Source organism: Oryctolagus cuniculus, chromosome 6, assembly GCF_964237555.1.
Source record: "Oryctolagus cuniculus chromosome 6, mOryCun1.1, whole genome shotgun sequence".
Lineage (NCBI taxonomy): Eukaryota > Metazoa > Chordata > Mammalia > Lagomorpha > Leporidae > Oryctolagus > Oryctolagus cuniculus.
The window spans coordinates 40,672,162-40,690,897 of NC_091437.1; the positions used below are offsets into that span (position 1 = coordinate 40,672,162).

The window sequence follows — 18,736 nt, forward strand, 5'->3', positions numbered from 1 at the left end:
GCCCAGTATTTGAATTATTTTGACCCTCACCACCAACTCCATGATATAGGTAAAACAAGAATCTTATTTTGTCTCTTTGTTTAATAAGGAAATTGTTATCCCAGAAGACAACTGTTTCACTTAAGGCTGTGGGGTCAGCAAGTTGCAAAGAAGGGCCATGTCTTAGATCAGCTCTGCTCTTGACCAACCCTGTGAAGCTATACTAACAACCTCAGCGGTAAAACTCAGCTCCTAAAGTCAGTCAAGGTTGAACAAGCTAAAATACTGCTGCTTTGCACAAACCATGTTCCTGTACAGGACCTGAGTTTCTTCTCTGTAAAACAGGCAGTTAAACTTACTCTCTTTCACTATGTGTTTGTCCTACACACAGGGCTTCCTTTAGGGAAATGCCCTACGGCAAATAATTTTAGAAATTTTACCCCTCTTGGGAATTCTCAGTGCATAATGAACGGTCTTTTAAAATTCTTAAGAAGTCTCACCCCAAAGTAATCTATTTAAATGCATATTTCCCAAATAAGTTTATTTTCGTGTTATGTTTATTAACATTAATTCAGAAATTACATTTCATAGAACACATTTTTGAACTGCTATAAGCACTGAGCACTAAGGTGATGGGGTTCTATAATTCTGTAATCTACGATCCCTTTATTAACTCATATCAGAAACATTGCAAGTCACTTCTGTTTCATTGCTCCCCCATTACTTTTCTATGCTAAGTTACAGAGAAAAGAGTGGATATCTTCTCCCTTGACTAGTTAGTAAGTATTTGTAAAAATTGTTAATATTATAGAGTATTAAGGAAAGAGAAAACAAGATTACTATGAAATTCACAACTGACTTCACATTGCTTTATGGAAAATTTCTTTCTGTAAGTGAGAATTTAAGTCATTCTGAAGCCAAGCATTTCATTACATTTAAGCACTTTCTCAGTAATCCCTGCCAATGAGTGTAACCCGAGATCTGTTCTAAGCAACAGCCAGCCAGTGGGTGGGTGGGTGAGCAGGGTCCTTGTCCATACAGCATTTGTCATCAGACTCACATGTGGGGACACAGCATCTTAAGACACCATTCGCCTCAAATAGACTTGCATAGGTATGTCTCTCATCTCAGAAAGCAATGTTGTGACATCTGTTCTCAGAAACCCTCTTGGGTTTCCAGGATCTCTTGATCCCAAGCCAACAGAGCAGTGGAATTTTACTGAGTGGCTACCAGTGTTTTTGCCATTTTATGAAGGTAGGAAAGTTAGAATGAGACCTGATAATTCTATGTTCAAGAATGAGGACACTCTTCATGTTTATCTATCTGCTGGCTTTGAAATTTAAATATTGAATTAACCGTGTTATTTCTTAGCCAGCTTCTTGAGAAACAAAAGTAGTTTTGATTCTAATTTACCATCTTGCCACGAAGCTTGTATTCACAAAGATCCTTCCTCTTGAAATGCTGTTCCATCCCAGAACAACCTGAGAAAGCCCCACCATTCTGCCAATGCCAATTCATATGTCACCTCCTTCGTGAGGCATTCCCTGGCCTCCCCAGCCAGAATGAATCCCCTCCCTGGTCTTCTGTGTATATTTTATCTCTTGACAGCACATATCCTGTCTACCATGTAGAATGGAAAAGTAAGTGTGTGTGTGTGTGTGTGTGTGTGTGTATAAATCTGTCCTACTAGTTTCTAATTCTAACCTGAATGTGGAGATTGTGGAGATTCTAATTTACTTAGAGCTTCCAGCCTAGAACTTGGACATAAAAACATGCTTACTGAATTAGATTTGCCTTGTTAGCAAAAATGATCTTGGTGGCAGGTTAAAGACTCAATTCAGGCTGGCGCCGCGGCTCAATAGGCTCATCCTCTGCCTTGTGGCGCCGGCACACCAGGTTCTAGTCCCGGTCGGGGCGCCGGATTCTGTCCCGGATGCCCCTCTTCCAGGCCAGCTCTCTGCCACTTTCCAGGGAGTGCAGTGGAGGATGGCCCAAGTGCTTGGGCCCTGCACCCCATGGGAGACCAGGATAAGTACCTGGCTCCTGCCATCGGATCAGCGTGGTGTGCTGGCCGCAGCGGCCATTGGAGGGTGAACCAACGGCAAAGGAAGACCTTTCTCTCTGTCTCTCTCTCTCACTGTCCACTTTGCCTGTCAAAAAAATAAATAAATAAAAATAAATAAATAAAAAAATAAAATAAAAAAACTCAATTCAAACTTGCCTAGGCAAACAGGAGGACTGACTCATGTTTCTGGTGACAAACAGGAATATATTGACTCACATTCCTTGAAGGGGTCCCAGAACCGGTCCTGAATTTAGAGTGGGCCAACTGATCGTAGCAGGGATCACCCCCTCCACCTCTCAGCTCTGGCTTTTAGGTATCATTCTAATTAAACCCCCTGGAGTCCTGTGCATCCATGAATGACTCTTTGGCCAGAAAAGTATGCTGATTGGCCAAACTGGGTCATGTGCTTTCTCATGTGATCTGTGTGATCGGCCCTATTCCAACCTGAAGGCAGAACTGAGAATGGGGCAAGAGTGGTTCTCTCACCAGAGAAAGGAGGCATGACTGCTGGCTGCCAAAGCAATAGGTAACACAAAAGCTCCCTCCTTGAAGAATGAGGAAGAAGCATCTAACAAGTAAGAACGTTGAGTGATGGGATAACCGCTCCTGTAGCTACTGAGGTGGCCCTCTATTTGTCAGAAATACATTACAGAGCAAGAAGGGATGGACTTCTGAGACTCTCTTGTACTCTCACACCCTTTAGGATACAAAAGAATGTTCACAGTGAAAAGAGAAATAAGAAAACAAAATTCAACCACATTTATTTTTTTTTCCAGAGAGCAGACGTGGCAGTGGCACCCTTAACTATCACCCTGGTCCGGGAAGAGGTTATAGACTTCTCCAAGCCATTTATGAGTTTGGGAATCTCCATCATGATCAAAAAACCACAAAAGTCCAAGCCGGGAGTCTTCTCCTTCCTTGATCCTTTGGCTTACGAGATTTGGATGTGCATTGTTTTTGCCTACATCGGAGTGAGTGTCGTCCTCTTCCTGGTCAGCCGCTTCAGCCCCTATGAATGGCACAGTGAAGAGTTTGAGGAAGGGCGTGACCAGACAACCAGTGACCAGTCCAATGAGTTTGGAATATTCAACAGCTTGTGGTTCTCCCTTGGAGCCTTCATGCAGCAAGGCTGTGACATTTCTCCCAGGTCAGTCAGCTCTTCTCAACCTTTTTTGTTCAATGCTGTTTTTCACTCAGAAAAAAAAAATACTAGGACATTTAAGAGATAAGAATTCTGTCCATACTTTTCTGTATTCAGTTTTCCAGTTATTTACTGCCAACTGTTCGTTGCATGCGGTGGATTACCTAGACTCACCTGTGGCTGGGCTAGTTCTGCCTGCTCTCTTGTGATGTATTCTGTCAAGATTAATAGGCTTATCCATGACTCCAGTGTTCTGTAGTTCAAAAGTACAGGAAATACTGAGGGGAGAGTATAGCATAACTAAGATTTACCGAGCACCTATCATATGCCAAAGAAGATCCTGAGTTCTCTGTGTATACCATCTCACTGAATCCCCACAGAAACATGAAGTAGAATTCTCATTTTACTTCCTTTTACAAATGAGAGAACACATAAATGTTGTCTGTCTTGCCAACTCCCTGTAGCAGGTGGGCTTTCTTTGTGGCCCCAAGTAGGTCATCTCTGCCTACCAGACACTGGCTCCTTCATCTTAAAGAAAAAATGATCATCTTTTTTGGTTTTAAGATAGACCTTGGAAATAATCTAGCTCTACTAGTGATGTAACTTTGTTTCCTATGATACAAAAAGGGGCAGGTCTCAAAGATGCTTCATATTGCATTAAAAGCACTAGGGTAACTGAATAGTAGAGTTTCAGCCTCCCCCATGAAACCAGAGTGGCTCCTTTCTGTCTGTGTTAGCTATGGGGCCTTGGAATATAATCTATTTTGGAAAATGGTGATTCTGAAGCTAACAAAGGAGGAAGGGTAGAAAGGAAAGGTGGGGGGCAAGGGCAAAGAAATTTGAACACTACCAATCTATAACAGTTCCCACATTCCTGACTTCCTGTCTTTATATGTAATGTTCTTTCAGCTACATTCTAGAATGTTAATACCACAAATGGCTTCCGATTTACCTGATGAATAAGCCCTGGCTGTATTTCTTTTTCTGGTTGCTTAATGTCTATGACCACTTTTTCTACCAGGCATTGTTTGTAGATTACCAAATCTCATAAGTATGCAGGAGGGCATGGCTTACAATTTGGCTTTCCCAGAATTTCTGGGGGCATGAATGCATCAATATCAAGGCCTCATGCGGCTGCACTGGACATATCTTCACCATCTGTCTATGTTTAGCAATTGGGTATTGATGAAGACCAATATTCCTGAGCAGCAACAGAGTAAAATTTCCTAACAAGCTTCCCCCAGGACTTATTTTGACTGCTGTATAATTTAGAAAGTCTCATCATGTACCATTATAATCTTGTTTTTCTTTAAATAAGGAGACAGTCAGCTGGGGGAGGGGGAACGTGGGAGAGGAGGTGTGAGACTGGATGCTTGGCCAATACTGGCAAACACATGGTGAAAAGTGGAAAGAACCAGGCAGGGAAAGGACTTGCTTAAAAATAAACCTTGCCAGTGAATAAACAGTGGGCAGAAATGATTTTTATCTAGTTAGTATAACATCAAATAATGCACATGTCAGAAAAGATCCAAGGATCTGTTTTTCTCCATTATTTCCCTCACTGGGGCATCTTACCTATTTATAGCACCCCTGTGGTCTCACATTAGGGTATGTGTTCAAATTCCCCACCATTTCTCCAGAGTCCTCAAGGTCATGGTTCACAAACCAAGTTCTCTGTCAGCACATCTTCTTTTGTTTTACCCATGCAGAGTTTGGCAATGCTTATCCACAAATGAGTGGCAGCCACCTTCTTTAGGGGACCCATGCACTTGCCATTTCCCCACAGCCCCAGCTGACTTCCTTCATTTCTGTGTAACTCAGCTGGTCCCAGAGGGTATTTGAGTTTGGGGCCTGTGGCTGCAAGAGGACTTGAAAACTGTGTGTGTTGGACTTCTGGGGTTCCCACCTGGGTATTTTAGGAGCTGGCATTGAGATGAAGATGAGACAACAGCAATGCACCCAACTTTCCTCCTTCCTAGCTTTGCTCAAACAATTCTACTTTGTGCCTATGTCACTGCACCGAAAAATAGGAATCATCACTACCTGAAGCATTCTGACAAGGTTTGCAAGAAATCAACACATGTGGAACCACAATGCCCAGCCTTCACATGGGAACCACTTAAAATAGATGCTTTTAAAATTATATTAGTGATTTTATCTCTTGGCTGACTAAGCTTCACTGGAAGGAAGAGTGTCATCGATTACAATGACTTGAAAGCTATGTATCCACATCTGGGGAGGTCTAAGAACTAAGAAAATAACTGGAAGTTCACTCCAGAGACCAGCAATACCTGGTTTCTTCTTATAGGAACTGGGGGAAAGGATCTGTGACTTTAGATGAAAGGGGCTGACAGACACAGGCATGGACTGCCAGCCCAGGAGTTTTATCCAGTTGAGTGCACTTCTCCTTGTCAAGCCCACCCTAATCCCAGAGTTGAGGAGCCTGTAGAAACAACCTCAAGAGAATTTATGTCTCTTGAAAATACATATAAAGAGAAAAGACATGGAGGAGTATCTGACCTAGTGGTTGAGATGCCACTCAGAATGGCTGCATCCCATATAGGAGTGCCTGAGTTCAAATCCTGGCTCCACTTGTGATTCCAATTTCCTGCTAGAGCACGCCTTGGGAGGCAGTGGTAATAGCTCAATTACCTGTGTCCCAGACAAACATACGCAAGACCTAGATTGAGTTTCCTGATCATAGATTCAACCTGGCACAACCCCAGAAGTACTAAGCATCTGGGAAGTGAATCAGTAAATAGGATGTCTCCTTCTGTCTTTCTGGTTTTCAAATAAAATAGATAATTTCTAAAAAGAGAGGACAAAGAGATGGAGAGGTGGGAGGGTGGAGGAGGAGGAGCAGGGAGAGGAGGGAGGTACAGAGGGATGGGGAGGAAAGGGGAAGAGAAAAGAGATATATTGTATCTTACCTTGGGCCAGACAGGAGGTAATGATGCTAAAATGATGAACAGGGAGGACCAAAGACCAACCAGACAATGATCAATGCCAGCAGAAACTGTTGCTATTGTTATTGTTGTTTATATATTTCCTGATGAAGTCAACCAGTTTCATAAGCCTCTCACTGGGTGTTACAGTGGAAAGTATTTGCATATGTTAAACATCCCTCCAAATGGGTTCATTGTTCCTGCTACTTATTTCAAGAATATACCATAAATCTTTGGGGCTGGCACTGTGGCGCAGCAGGTTAAGCCACCACCTGAATAGCCAGCATCTCCACCAGTTGGTATCCCAGCTGTTCCACTTCCAATCTGGCTCACTGCTAATGTGCCTGGGAAAGCACCAGAAGATGGCCCAAGTGCTTGGGCCCCTGCACGCATGTAGGAGACACTGATGAAGCTCCTGGATCCTAGCTTCAGACCAGCCTGGCACTGGTTGTTACAGTCATTTGGGTAGTGAACTAGCAGATGGAAGATCTGTTTCTCTCTCTCTCTCTCTCTCTCTCTCTGACTTTCTAATAATAAATAAATAACTCTTCCTAAAAATATATGCCATAAAACCTCGCTAATTTAGTATTAGGAGACTAGGTTCCCTCTGAATTACATGTATCTATATACATACACAAATATCTGCACCTCTTTCTAATTCTTCAAATTTAACATTAATGTCTAGCAAATTAAAACCAACAAAATATGGCTAAATGTAGTTGTCTACAAGTTGCAAATCAAGCCTGGCCACAGTAAAATGAACAGATGGGGGTGATCTTTCTCATGCTGTAAGAAATGTGTAGAAAACAGTGGCTTTTGAGTCAGTGAAATCAGGATTAACTATTCTGTGGTTGTCTTGGCCTTTTGTTCTTATTCCCAAGATGGTAGCTCCTAGATACCTGTTCATGTTCAAGTTCAAGCAGCATGAAGGACAAGAAGTATTCCCAGCTCTTCTGTCTCACTGGATCAGGAAAACAAACCTTAACAAAATAGTCCCCACTCCTAACAGACATCCGTTTCTATCTCATGGGTCGGAACAGTGGCCCATGATCACTTCCGATGGCAAGGAAGATGGGAAGTTAAGAATTTAGGAACTGCAGCTGCTGGCGCAGAGGAGATAGGAACAGATGTCAGGAGCGGCAGATGGGCAGTCAGCAGCCTTGGTCACTATGTCACAAGTGGATATCTCCTCCCCTGGTACCAGGAATAGATCAAATAATCTAATTAACACATTCATTGATGTATGCCAGGAAATGCTACTGAAATGCTTTAAAGACTCCTCCTCTCTGCCTTTGAAATGTTTATATGATAAACTGATTTTGTGTAGCCTATTTTAACATTAAACATTAAAATTCAGCTTAGCTGTGATCAAAGATTACAAATTTTCTTCATTAGGTTGATAGTGAGATTAAAAAGCCATCCGTGAATTGGCTGCTTTGTCAGCCTGCTCCTTGTACCCAAAGAACTATTTTAGCAGCTACTTTAGATTCCTTTTTCCATACATAAAAACATTCTCAGAAGGAACATATTAATGGGGGAACAAAAATCATCACAAACAAAATTTATCTTTGGTTCCCCTAACTTTCCTGTCTGTACCTTTTCCCTCTATTTATGGCCAATATCATTTATTCACTCAACATTCATTACTGACTGCCACAAGATGCACAGCATGGTTCTAGGTATGCAATCTATGAAGATATATTGATGAGGGAGACTGGGGGTAGGAGCCTTTGCTTCCAGGAGCTGGCAGAACAGTGGCATGAGACAGACATTAAACAAGCAATTGTGAAAGTATAAATTGTGATGTGCTATGAATAAAATGAACCTGCTGTTGCAATAGATAATAAAGGAAGTGGAATTAAAGCCGAGTTACTTAGAGTGTTCCAGGAAGGCTTTCCTGCGGAGCTGAAGGGGGAGGAGGGAGCTAGACTTGCAGAGAGCTGAGAGACATAAACAGCCTTGTGCATAGGACCTCAGGTAGAAAACAGCTTAGTGCTCTCAAGGCCTGGAGCAGCAACCAGTGTTGTCTGGCTTGTGGTGAATGAAGCGAACAGGGGTTTGAAATACTATCAGAGAAGAGAAGACAGAGGCCACCTAATGCAGGACCCTGCGGCCTTAGCTTCAATAAAGGGTTTTACTCAGAATGCAGTGGAAAGCCACTGGACAGCTTTAAGCAAGAGAAGGGTTGATTTGCATGTCAAAATGCCGCTCTGGGGAGCTTTGAGGGAAATGAATTAGGGCTGAGAAGTGTCCAGAGTGGAAGCAGAAGGACTAAGCAAGAGGCTCTCATGGCCATCCAGGGAAATTACAGTGATGGAAATCATAATGATGGTCGTGGACATGTTTTATGGTTTACTTCAAACTGCAATTGACAGGACTTGCTGAGAGACTGGACTTGTGAGGATGAAAAGCGGAGGATTCAAGGATGAATCCATGAGGAATGGAGCATCTGGAAAACGCAGACCTATGCTTCCAGAGAGCTTTAGTTCTGAGGCAGACACTTAGGACACTTTAGGAAGCTGAGGCCCAAGAGCAGGGGGGATGGATTTCCTTAAAGTCCTACAGATACTCCCTGTGCCTGGCCTGTGGATGCCGGATAGCATGCTACCCTACCAGGCAGTCTCAACCCAAGGCCTCTGGGCCTACAGGAAAACTGACTGTGCTGGCCTTGTTTGTTAACAGCTGAGGGAAAAGCAGGCAAAGCGAAAATACTGTGGTGAACCCCTCTGTGACACTTCCTGATAACCTGGCCTGCAGGAGGAGGCAGGGTCACCAGAAAGGCCACTGCCTTCAATAGGCACAATTACCATTCTCTGTGTCAGGGCCTTGCTTACAGGAGCAGGCAAGGACCCTGGGATCAAAGTTTGTTGTTGGAACCATTTCTGGCTGCCCCATGGACCTTCTTTTCTGTACTTCTAAGCTGTCTTCCTCAGAAAGCACCATGGTTCAATGACTTTGAGACGATAATGACCTTCTACCCTGGGGCAGAAGGGAGAAAGGAGGCTGTGAAATATGTGTAGGTCTCCTTCCAACAGCAGAATTTCCAGCTGCACAGATCTGGGGTGGGATCAGAGAATCGCTGCATTTGGACAAATGTCCCAGGTGATTCTGATGTAGGGCATCCTAATAGAAAGCCCAGTTCCTAATCTCAGGACTCAGAGCATGGACGGCACATTTCTTTCCTTACTGCCATCCACACATCTATGTGACATGGTTTCTTGCAACAATGAACACTTTGGGCTAAATGGAGTTTGTGCTTTCAAAATTAAAGCTATTTTATAATTTCAGGCTATTTCTATCTCTGAGCCTCCTTCTCTCCCCCACAACACTTCAGCAACATCAAGATGAGCAAGAGCAATGAGTTTTCATGGCTTTCTCTGGGGGAGGAAGAGGAATGAGAGGGCAGCAGGTGGAAGGGGGAGGGTTTTTCATAATCTCCCAACGCCAGCAGCATATTGGTTGCTATGGAACTCATGTGTGAATGCAAAGGTCAGGCTGTCATTCGTTATCAACATGGGCTTTACTCTAGGGCCACCCTGTTCCCATAATGAGTCAGTTACAAGGCTCCCAACATGCAAATCAGCTGGCCCCGGGTGGGGGTGGGTGGGGGGAGGCACATGATAAAAGGTTCAAGGAGATCACCAACGTGACATCACTCGCTCACCTGAGATGCCTCCTGTGTGTATATGTTTTCACCAGGTGGAGAAAATTATCATACAGTCCCTGATCAGGAATAAAAGGGAGAGTTCTATAGGCTGAAATCAAGATTTTCCACTTTTCTCTATTCCTGGCGTGCCCTTCTACTGCCTCTCATTCTCCTTACTAAAGTCATCTAAATCCAGAAAAGCAATGGCCCCATGGAGAAGCCTAGGGGGAAAGGGGACCTTGGTAGTGCAGAGTTAAAGAGGTGCCCTCATCGCAGAGGGCTCCAGCTCAGTGCCCCACACCCTTTTAGTTTTAATTCTGTGCTATCTGATGGTGAGACCCAGAGCCAGGATCTGCTACTGAGCGGTGTCACAGATGTTTGGGAAGGAAAAGAGAAGTTTCAGAAGCCCCAGAAGTGGGTTTAAGATGAATGCAATGATGGGAGGATAGGAGCCTTCACTGGATATGCAAAACAAACACGTCATTCCCTGTGTTTCAGCCAGCGTTTGGCCACCAACAAAGGGAAATTTGAATTGTTCTCTCTCTCTCTCTCTCTCTCTGAGTTGTTCTGAAAGTCCACAATTTGAACATATTAACACGGAAACAATTTTTATCTCTCCAAAATCACAGTAGGTAAATTTCCAGAAGGTTTTCGCACAGCTGAAAGAGATGTTTAAAATCAATTTTTTCAGCTGTTCACTCACCAAATGTTTCTTTAGCACCTGTTGCGTGGCGAACATGGTTCAAGGTGCCATGAGGAATAACACTGAACAAAGCAGACAGACATCACTGCCTTCGTAGAAATGACATTTCAGTGAGAAGAGACAGGAGACAATAAATAGCAAAAATATACAATCAACACCCCCATCCCAATCTGAAAGCACTTCCAGTGGGGGGCAGGAGCATAGCCAGGATCCTACAGATAATAAGTGTAAAATTCAGCAGGAACAAAGGAACGGAAACCAGCTCAAGTGAGCTGAGCATCCATCAGCTAAAGAGGGTAGACCCAGCCAGTTCTGGACAGTTATCACCCTGAGAAACTGGTGCAGATCAAAGAAATTCATGCCAAGCTTCAGCCTCTGGGTCACCAGTCTGAGACCCCTTGATAGATGGTAAAGGGTACAAAACACCACTGCACTCACTGAATGGATTTTGAGCCATTTGGAACACCATATTTATATTTTTTAGAAAGGTATTTTCTTCTTTCCCCTTCTCCATCTTGGATTTCAAGCATAAAATCTGATTGCTGTGTTTTCCTTTCCTTTCACATACTTTGGAAAAGCCATGGCATGAATGGGGTGGGGCAAAACCATAACAAAGCTGTTCCCCACATCTCTATCCAGAAAGACCTACTCACAGCTGACTATATCTTCCTAAGTTCCATTTTTTCCTGGAAAGAACCCCCTTATTTCTTGAAATACAGCGTCTTTAATTAAGGGACCCAGTTGTGCATCTGGAAAGAAGTACTGAGTTCTACATAGGGAAACATGGAAGCATGGGAATTGATGGTGATGCTATGCTCAGACTCCTGTGGCACTTCTGATGGTTTTGAATAGGAGTTAGATAATGTGGAGACTGAATCATATTTGCCAGTTATGAAGACTTTTACCCTAGTTGTATTTGCAGGAGATACCAGTTGAATTAAATCCAAGGTCCCCAGTAGGAAAGAGATGGTGTCAAGGACACTAACAACTGAAACCACAAACCAGGTAATGACAGCCATTGTGTACGTCCAATGGCTGAAGGAGAAAGACTCAGAATGAGAAAGCATGGTGCCTGCTGGAATCAGAGTGGAGTCCCAGCCCAGAGGAAAACCAGGGCCAGCTGTCAAAGGTTTGGGCGGTATAAAGGAGTGCACAAAGCATCTCAGTCTCTATCTACACCCAGCCCACTGAGTGAATCACTTGTTTTCTCTAGGTCATGCTCTCCCACCTCAAGACAGGAAGAGATGATCCCTAGTATGACCCAAGGCCCTGTCTAAGACACATTGCCTTTTCATTCCTGGCTTAGCCATGCCTCTTGCAAAACCAGATTGCACTTCATTCTGAGGCCTCAGCTCCACACAGCTTCTATGCTCTGTTGTTCTCTCTGTGTGAAGCCACTTTTCCCATCTTTCCTGCTCAAATTCTTCTTCCTTTGCAGATGCTGCCTTCTTGATGTCCCCCACCAAACCCTAATTACTCCTCTGAATCTTTACAGTAGTGGTTATAGGCTTGACCTCAGGCATGGGGCTGCTTGGGATTGGATCCTGAATCTACCACTTACAACCTGTGTAAATGTGACAAAGTAAGTTCATTAAACCTGAGTTTCCTCTTTGAATTAAATGGTAGAGGTACATGCAAACTTCTTCCTTTGCACAGGATGGAACCACAGGAAGTGCTGTTGACATTGTACCTGTGGCCACTGTCATCTGAACCTCTGGGTACATCTTATAGTGAGCTAAAGGATGAGTGTGATATAAAAGATTTTAAATCCTACATAGTTTTCTGATAGTATGCATTTTCCCTGAACTTTTAGAAGTCACCCCACATCTTCAAATGTGCACTATAGCCTTTTTGAGACAGCAATTGGATAGTTTCTCTCTGCAACTCATGACAAAAAAAGACACAAGATGTTGTATATTCTAAACGTTCAACAAATAAATGCTGAATGAATGTGTGTATTTTCCCAGCAGCCTTCTAAGGACTCTGCCATATTTCTCATTTGATGGGGGAAAAAAAAAAAAACAAATGAATAGAGAGGATTTCCAACTTTCACTAACTACCTGCGTAATATAGGACAATTTGGTAACATGGGAAGAATTGGAGACAAGAAAGTTAAGAAGAACCAGAAAGTAAACTTCCCTTGCCATCATAATGTTGCCAGTCACCCCATTCTTCAGGAAAGCTCCAACTGCTTCAGTAATAATTGCTTTATTTGTTGTGCCTACTGCGTGGCAGGCACTCTGCTGTTAAACTGTGTAGCTTTAATCAACAACCACTGCCTGGTGCACCAATACCATTCTGTAGATGGGGAAACTGAGTCTCAGAACCTTCATTCCCTTGTCCATGGGAATCCAGCAGAACAGAGATTACAATATGTCTTTCTGATCTCCAAGTCCATGATTTATCTGGACACATTGTTTGTTCGCAAGGCCAGAACCCTTTTGAAGTTCCCTTGGGATTTCTTTGGGGTTCTTAGAATTCACAGTGGGGGTGGGAGGGATGCATTCTTTTTCCCTCTGTATGATTCTCTAAATTTTTTTCTTTCTTTTGGGTTTTTTGTTTGTTTTGTTTTGCAAAGGAGGATCCTTCTTTACTTTGGATTTTATTCCATTACTCTTATTTTGTATTTCATCTTTAAAAGCTATCTCCTGAGAAGAGAGAGGGAAGAACCCAGGTATAGGTTCAGCCTCCACTCACAGTGAGTGCAATGTGACCAACTGGGTGGAGGGAGACCAAGAGACACAGACAAGATCAAAGATGGTAGTACTTTGGAGAGCCCAACCTCTTGGCTTCAGCCAGGTTGTGATTGTGGGCATAAGGCAAGTTGCATAGTCACACCCAACAGCATGTTTTTAACCATAACACTTTAGGTAAGAATGATGAATTAGGCAAGAACAAAGAAAAAGGATCAGGAATGCTCTTAAAATTGTAGGGGATAGAAAGATGTAGAGTCTACACATTTATCCTATGGAAATAGTCATGCAAACGTGACAAGATGTAGGTATAATGATGCTTATTTCACTGTTGAAGCTGGAAACAGCCCAATACCCAACAGTAGAAGCCCAGCCAAGAAAATTACAGTTCATCACTCATCGAGAACCCAGCTGAGAAGGTATCTGAGCAAGGATGGCTGTACTGCTTTGTAAGGATCTTCAGGATTGCAGTCCTAGGAAATAGTGCATCGTGGTCTTGCTGCTCGAAATTATAGGCTCTTTTCACTGCCCCATGCTGCCTCTTTGGCACACAGGAACCATAGGAATATGCAACCAATGGCTAAATTCTGGGATTCACTAGTTGCTTGTTAGAGTTTTTCAGAGAAAAGAAAAGTTAGTATGGACTGAGGTAATGAGAGACTTCTGGAAAGCAGTAGATGGTGCTTTGAAAAACAAAATAAGATTTCATAAAATAGGCAAATAGCAATGAGGAGGGAAATCCCTGGTAGGGGACGCAGGGGAGCCATAAACAAAGGCAGTAGGAAGATACATGCTGAGCCATGAGGCCTGTCAATCTATATCAGCACCAGGTACTCAATGGCTGAGGACTCAGAGCTCACCTAATTTAATGATATACACAATGCCCTGACTTTGGGGGCCCTGTGAGGTTACAGTGCCATTAGAATGCCACACAGGAAACATACAGAATCTGAAATAGACAATGTTGGGCCCTTCTTCAAATTCCATCAGGTAGAGATCCAGCAAGTAGCTCACACCTCCCCATTTTTATTGACTGTGTTACTGCTTAGTCCACCACGGATGGAGCCTTCTAATTTCAGTGATTCAGAGGTTCTTGGCAGGCATTCCGGGAGCCTCCAGCCACTGCTGCTGCCAGGTTATTTATCTCCTGAGCAGCAGGCGGAAGGGGCAGTGGACAGAAAGATGCCTCTCCTGCTGCAGGGCACTTAGCCGGTGTTTATTTTCTCTTTCATGTCCCATTCTGGGAATGAAGAGATAGAATATGGATGGAGTTTGGTCTGTATTTTTTTTCTGATAACTGTGGGTGTGCATTTGTACAGATACAAGATTAATCGATCCAATATTTAAACTGAGCACCACTTGAGATCTAGCTCTTGCATTAGGCATAACACTAAGCATGACAGAAGACTCAAAGAAGCAATAAATATGAGGCCAGACCTCTGAGTTGGCAAAGCAGTAAAGGAAACCAAGGTGTGTAAGGGCAAACATAGATAACACAGAAGGTATATCTGAATAATTCCCAAGAGCACAGTTTGTAGTCAATAGGTAGAGAAGAGAGAACGATCACTGAAAATTAAAATGACCAGGCTGGCTTACAGACAAGGAGAGATGTGGGCTAATACCAAGGGGAAAAGTGAGACTTACAGAAGGGAACTTGGGCAAAGAAAGAAGGTAGAGGAGGGAGGCAATCAATCCCTAAGTTTTAGGACTTGAGCCAGCATTTTAATCACCAATCCTCAATTTCCTCAACCTTAAAAAAGAAGCCATTCCATAGCAGCACCACAGGATTCTTAAAAGAGTATGTGAGCAAATAGAAGCTAAAGCATGTTGCCTAGTGCCTGGCATATATCAGGGGCTCCAAACTCTTAATTTTCTTCCTCTTTCTTTACGTTAGTCATTTTACTTCCTTTCCACTCTGCATCTGGCCTCCCACCAATCATTTCTTCTCTGTTACTGATGTGCATCTTCTTATCTGATGGTGCTCCCAGCCCACGAGTTACAGGGAAGTCCGGAGGCTGTTCCCAGAAAGAGGAAGGCTGCCAGGTGCAGTGTAATGACTCGAGGATATTGGCAGCATATTCAGTCCATCCCAGGGTTGTTTCTCAGCTCATTCCAGGACAGGCACTGGATCCAAGTTCCTGCCTGCTTTGCTGGCATGAATCATCTCCTTGGCACTGACCCCTCCCTGCCAAACCATAATGTCCACCAATTCCCTCCCGCTCTTCTGGGCTCCTCATTTTGTTTCCTTGTGGTTAGAATTATAATTTTTTTCCCTACAATTTAGTGGCTTTATAGGAACTGTAAATATGCAGGGCTTTTATAATGGAGTGGTTAAGAGCATGAGCTCTTGAAGGGACACCTGCGTTTAATTCTGCCTGTTACACTAACTTGCTTTGTGACCCTGCACAACTAGTATTTGCATCTCAGAGCCTCTACTATGATTGCTAACAAACTACCCCAAACTTGTGACATAACAGTCTTTTCTTTATGGTCATGGATTCTGTGGGTTAGGGAATTTGCAACACAGTAAGATAGCTTGTATCTGCTTCTGTGTGGGGCCTAGGATGGAAAACCTAAAAGGCTGTGGATGATTTAACAGCTGGGTGATGGACTCCTCCACGGGCTCTCTCTCTTGCATGTCTGCTGGCTGAGGCTGCTGGTCACCTCCACACGTTCTCTCTATGCCTGGGCTTCTTCACAGCACATGGCTGGGTTCCAGGAGAAAGCAGCAGGCAGAAGCTCTATCATCTTTAATGACCTTCCCCTTGGGAGTGATATAATATGGCTTCTGCAATAATCAGAAGCCTAGCTAGATTCAAAGTGAAGAAGTATGCAGTGTACCTTTTTGGTAGGTAAAGTGTTAAGATTACATCGTAAAAAAAAAAGCATGTGCAAAGTGAGGGGCTGCAGTGGCCATCTCTGGAAAATACCCTTTATGCAGAAAATGAAGATAATCCTCTTTGGAATCATTATAAAGACTGAATAAGGTAAGATATTTAAAGGACTTGGCAAGGTACCCAATATGTAAACAATGCTCAATAAAAGGCTTATATTCTCTCTTTCTTCAAGTAGAATGATATATATGTGGCATTTATAGTCAATACTTACTAATATTCTAGATAGTCAGTGCTTTTTAATATTTTGTGTCCATAATAGCCATTATATTATTTATTAACTTAATGAATCCACAGATTATATCCTTAATGAATCCATATAATAGAGTCCTAAGAGTCATATAGTTTCTTATATAATCATCTCATTTTTTTTTTCTGGAAAACTAAAGCTGGGAGAGCTCACATAGCCATTTCAGTTTGCATTGAGCATTTTATAATCCAGACTTGAATCATGCATCTTTGTAGAAAATAACTCAAGTGACCCTTAGCAAGGAACGAGCAATTCTTCAAAAGACGAATGTTTATATTTCAACACCTTTCAGGTTATGTTAGGCCTTTAACTTCATCCTAATCCCTAGAGGCAAAAGAAAAGAGACAGGAGGAGAACAAGGGTTTGATGTGCTCTCGCTGTGCCTCAGAAATTCCTTCAGCAGGTCTGCACACTAGAATGACCCAAAGTCCCCACCTCTGCTTTTTTGAAATTACATATATATACTGCTCCTCCCTCTGACAGCCAAAGGTCTCCAGATTTAGGAAGTGATAACAATGGAATCAGCAAAGAATCAAAGTTAGCAAAACTGAGTTGTTGGGTTGTTTGCACACCTGATCCTGATTCAGCAGTAAGCCCAGTGAACCAAACAGGATTTGGGGGAAAAAAAGGAACAAGATTAAAGGAATGTCATTTGTGTTTCCTCATCAAAGCTGTGTAGAGAGCCTGGCTAGACAGGAACCTGAGTCAGGAAATTCAACTATGGCCATGTGACCTTGGGCAAGTCACTTTTTCTCTCAGGCCACCCATTTCACAGCCTGAACAATCTGACCTTCTACAACAGAAAGTATTTGGTGAGCCCCTGTTATCAGCTCTGTACTCTTCTTTGTACCACAAAGACTACACAGAAACAAACATCAGGTCTTTGCTTCCATGACTTGTATAGTCTAAATGGAGGAATAAGACTAACACAGGAACAACAGTGAGACTTTAAAGCTCAAGTGAATTCTGGGCCTCCAGTGCCATTCGTGGATGGCCCAAAAGGGAGAGATGGACATTGGTAGAAGAATGGTCATCATCCACCCATCTGTCTGGAAAGGGAGGAAGGCAGAAATGATGGAACCAGCACCAAACCCATCAGGCTTCCCTGGAAAGCCAATGATTGCTAGATTCTACCATATGGGCTGCAACAAAACCCAAAGGGAGGAAAGAAACTATTCTTATTTTACAGAGTAGTTTCACAGTTCACTGTGTTTTTTAACTTCAAACTCTATGTTATTCATTGGTTGCTTTCCTTTTCAAATTTGGGATAGCATACTAAGCAGACGAAGATTTCCTTTGCTTCAGTAGGAGTACATCTTCCCCTTTTGACACATACTTGACTGCACTGTATAACTTTTTTTTTAAGATGTATTTATTTATTTGAAAGGCAATGTTACAGAGAGAGGAGTAGAGACCTTCCATCTGCTGGTTCACTCCCCAAATGGCCACAATAGCCAGGACATTTATTGAGGTATAACACACAAATAACTGCGTGAATAATATTCAGCTCAATTCATTTTCATAAAAGAGAAGACATCTGTATCATATGCACTCAAACTAAGAAATAGGAAAGTCACAGAACATCAGACCCCTGCCCTTGTCCATCCTTCCACTTCCCCTGTAACAAGGGTAACCTCTATCCTGACTCTGACACCATAGATTAGTTTTACTAATGAAGCTGGTTTGGGACCTCTCACTAGAGTAATATAATGTGCAATATTTTGTGTTTGCCTCTTGTTTCTCAATAGTATTGTATTGTGAGATTCATCCATGTTATCACATATAGTTGCAGTTCATTCTCAATGTTGTATAGTATTCCATTTTGTGTATATTCCACAATTTATTTTTCCATTCTTTAACATGAACATTTGTGTTGTTTCCAGTGTAAGGCTATTATAAATAGGGTACCTACAAAAGTTTTCTTGTGAACACACATATATACCTGTTGGATATATAACTCAAAATGGAATTCCTAGGTCAAGTTGTGTGTATTTTCCTATTCTAAGTCCTACAAACTGCTTTCAGAAGTGGCTCTGTATAAATTTAGACTTTCTTTAACAATCTATATGAGTTTCCTTTTTTAAGATTTATTTATTTATTTGAAAGGCAGAGTTACAGAGAGGCAGAGGCAGCGGCAGAGAGAGAGAGAGAGAGAGAGAGAGAGAGAAAATCTTCCATATGCTGGTTTACTCCCCAGATGCCTGCAATGGCCAGGGCTAAGCTGATCTGAAGAAAGGAGCCAGGAGATTCTTCCAGATCTCCCACATAGTCACAGGGGCAAAAGGACTTGGGACATCTTCTATTGCTTTCTCAGGCCATGGCAGAGAGCTGGATCAGAAATGGAGCAGCTTGGACTCGAACCAGCAACCATATGGGATGCTCGCACTGCAGCTGGCAGCTTTCAAGCTATGCCATAGCAT

General features: G+C 42.7%; 1 protein-coding gene across 2 annotated transcripts in view; it reads left to right on the forward strand.

The window, feature by feature from the left end:
• Positions 1–18,736, forward strand: part of GRIA1 (glutamate ionotropic receptor AMPA type subunit 1) — a 321,742-nt gene that overhangs the window by 228,775 nt on the left and 74,231 nt on the right. For both annotated transcript variants that reach the window (XM_002710325.5, XM_002710324.5), the window contains exon 11: positions 2,821–3,191. In XM_002710325.5, the coding sequence (XP_002710371.1) occupies positions 2,821–3,191 (371 nt within the window). The remainder of the gene's footprint in view (positions 1–2,820; positions 3,192–18,736) is intronic.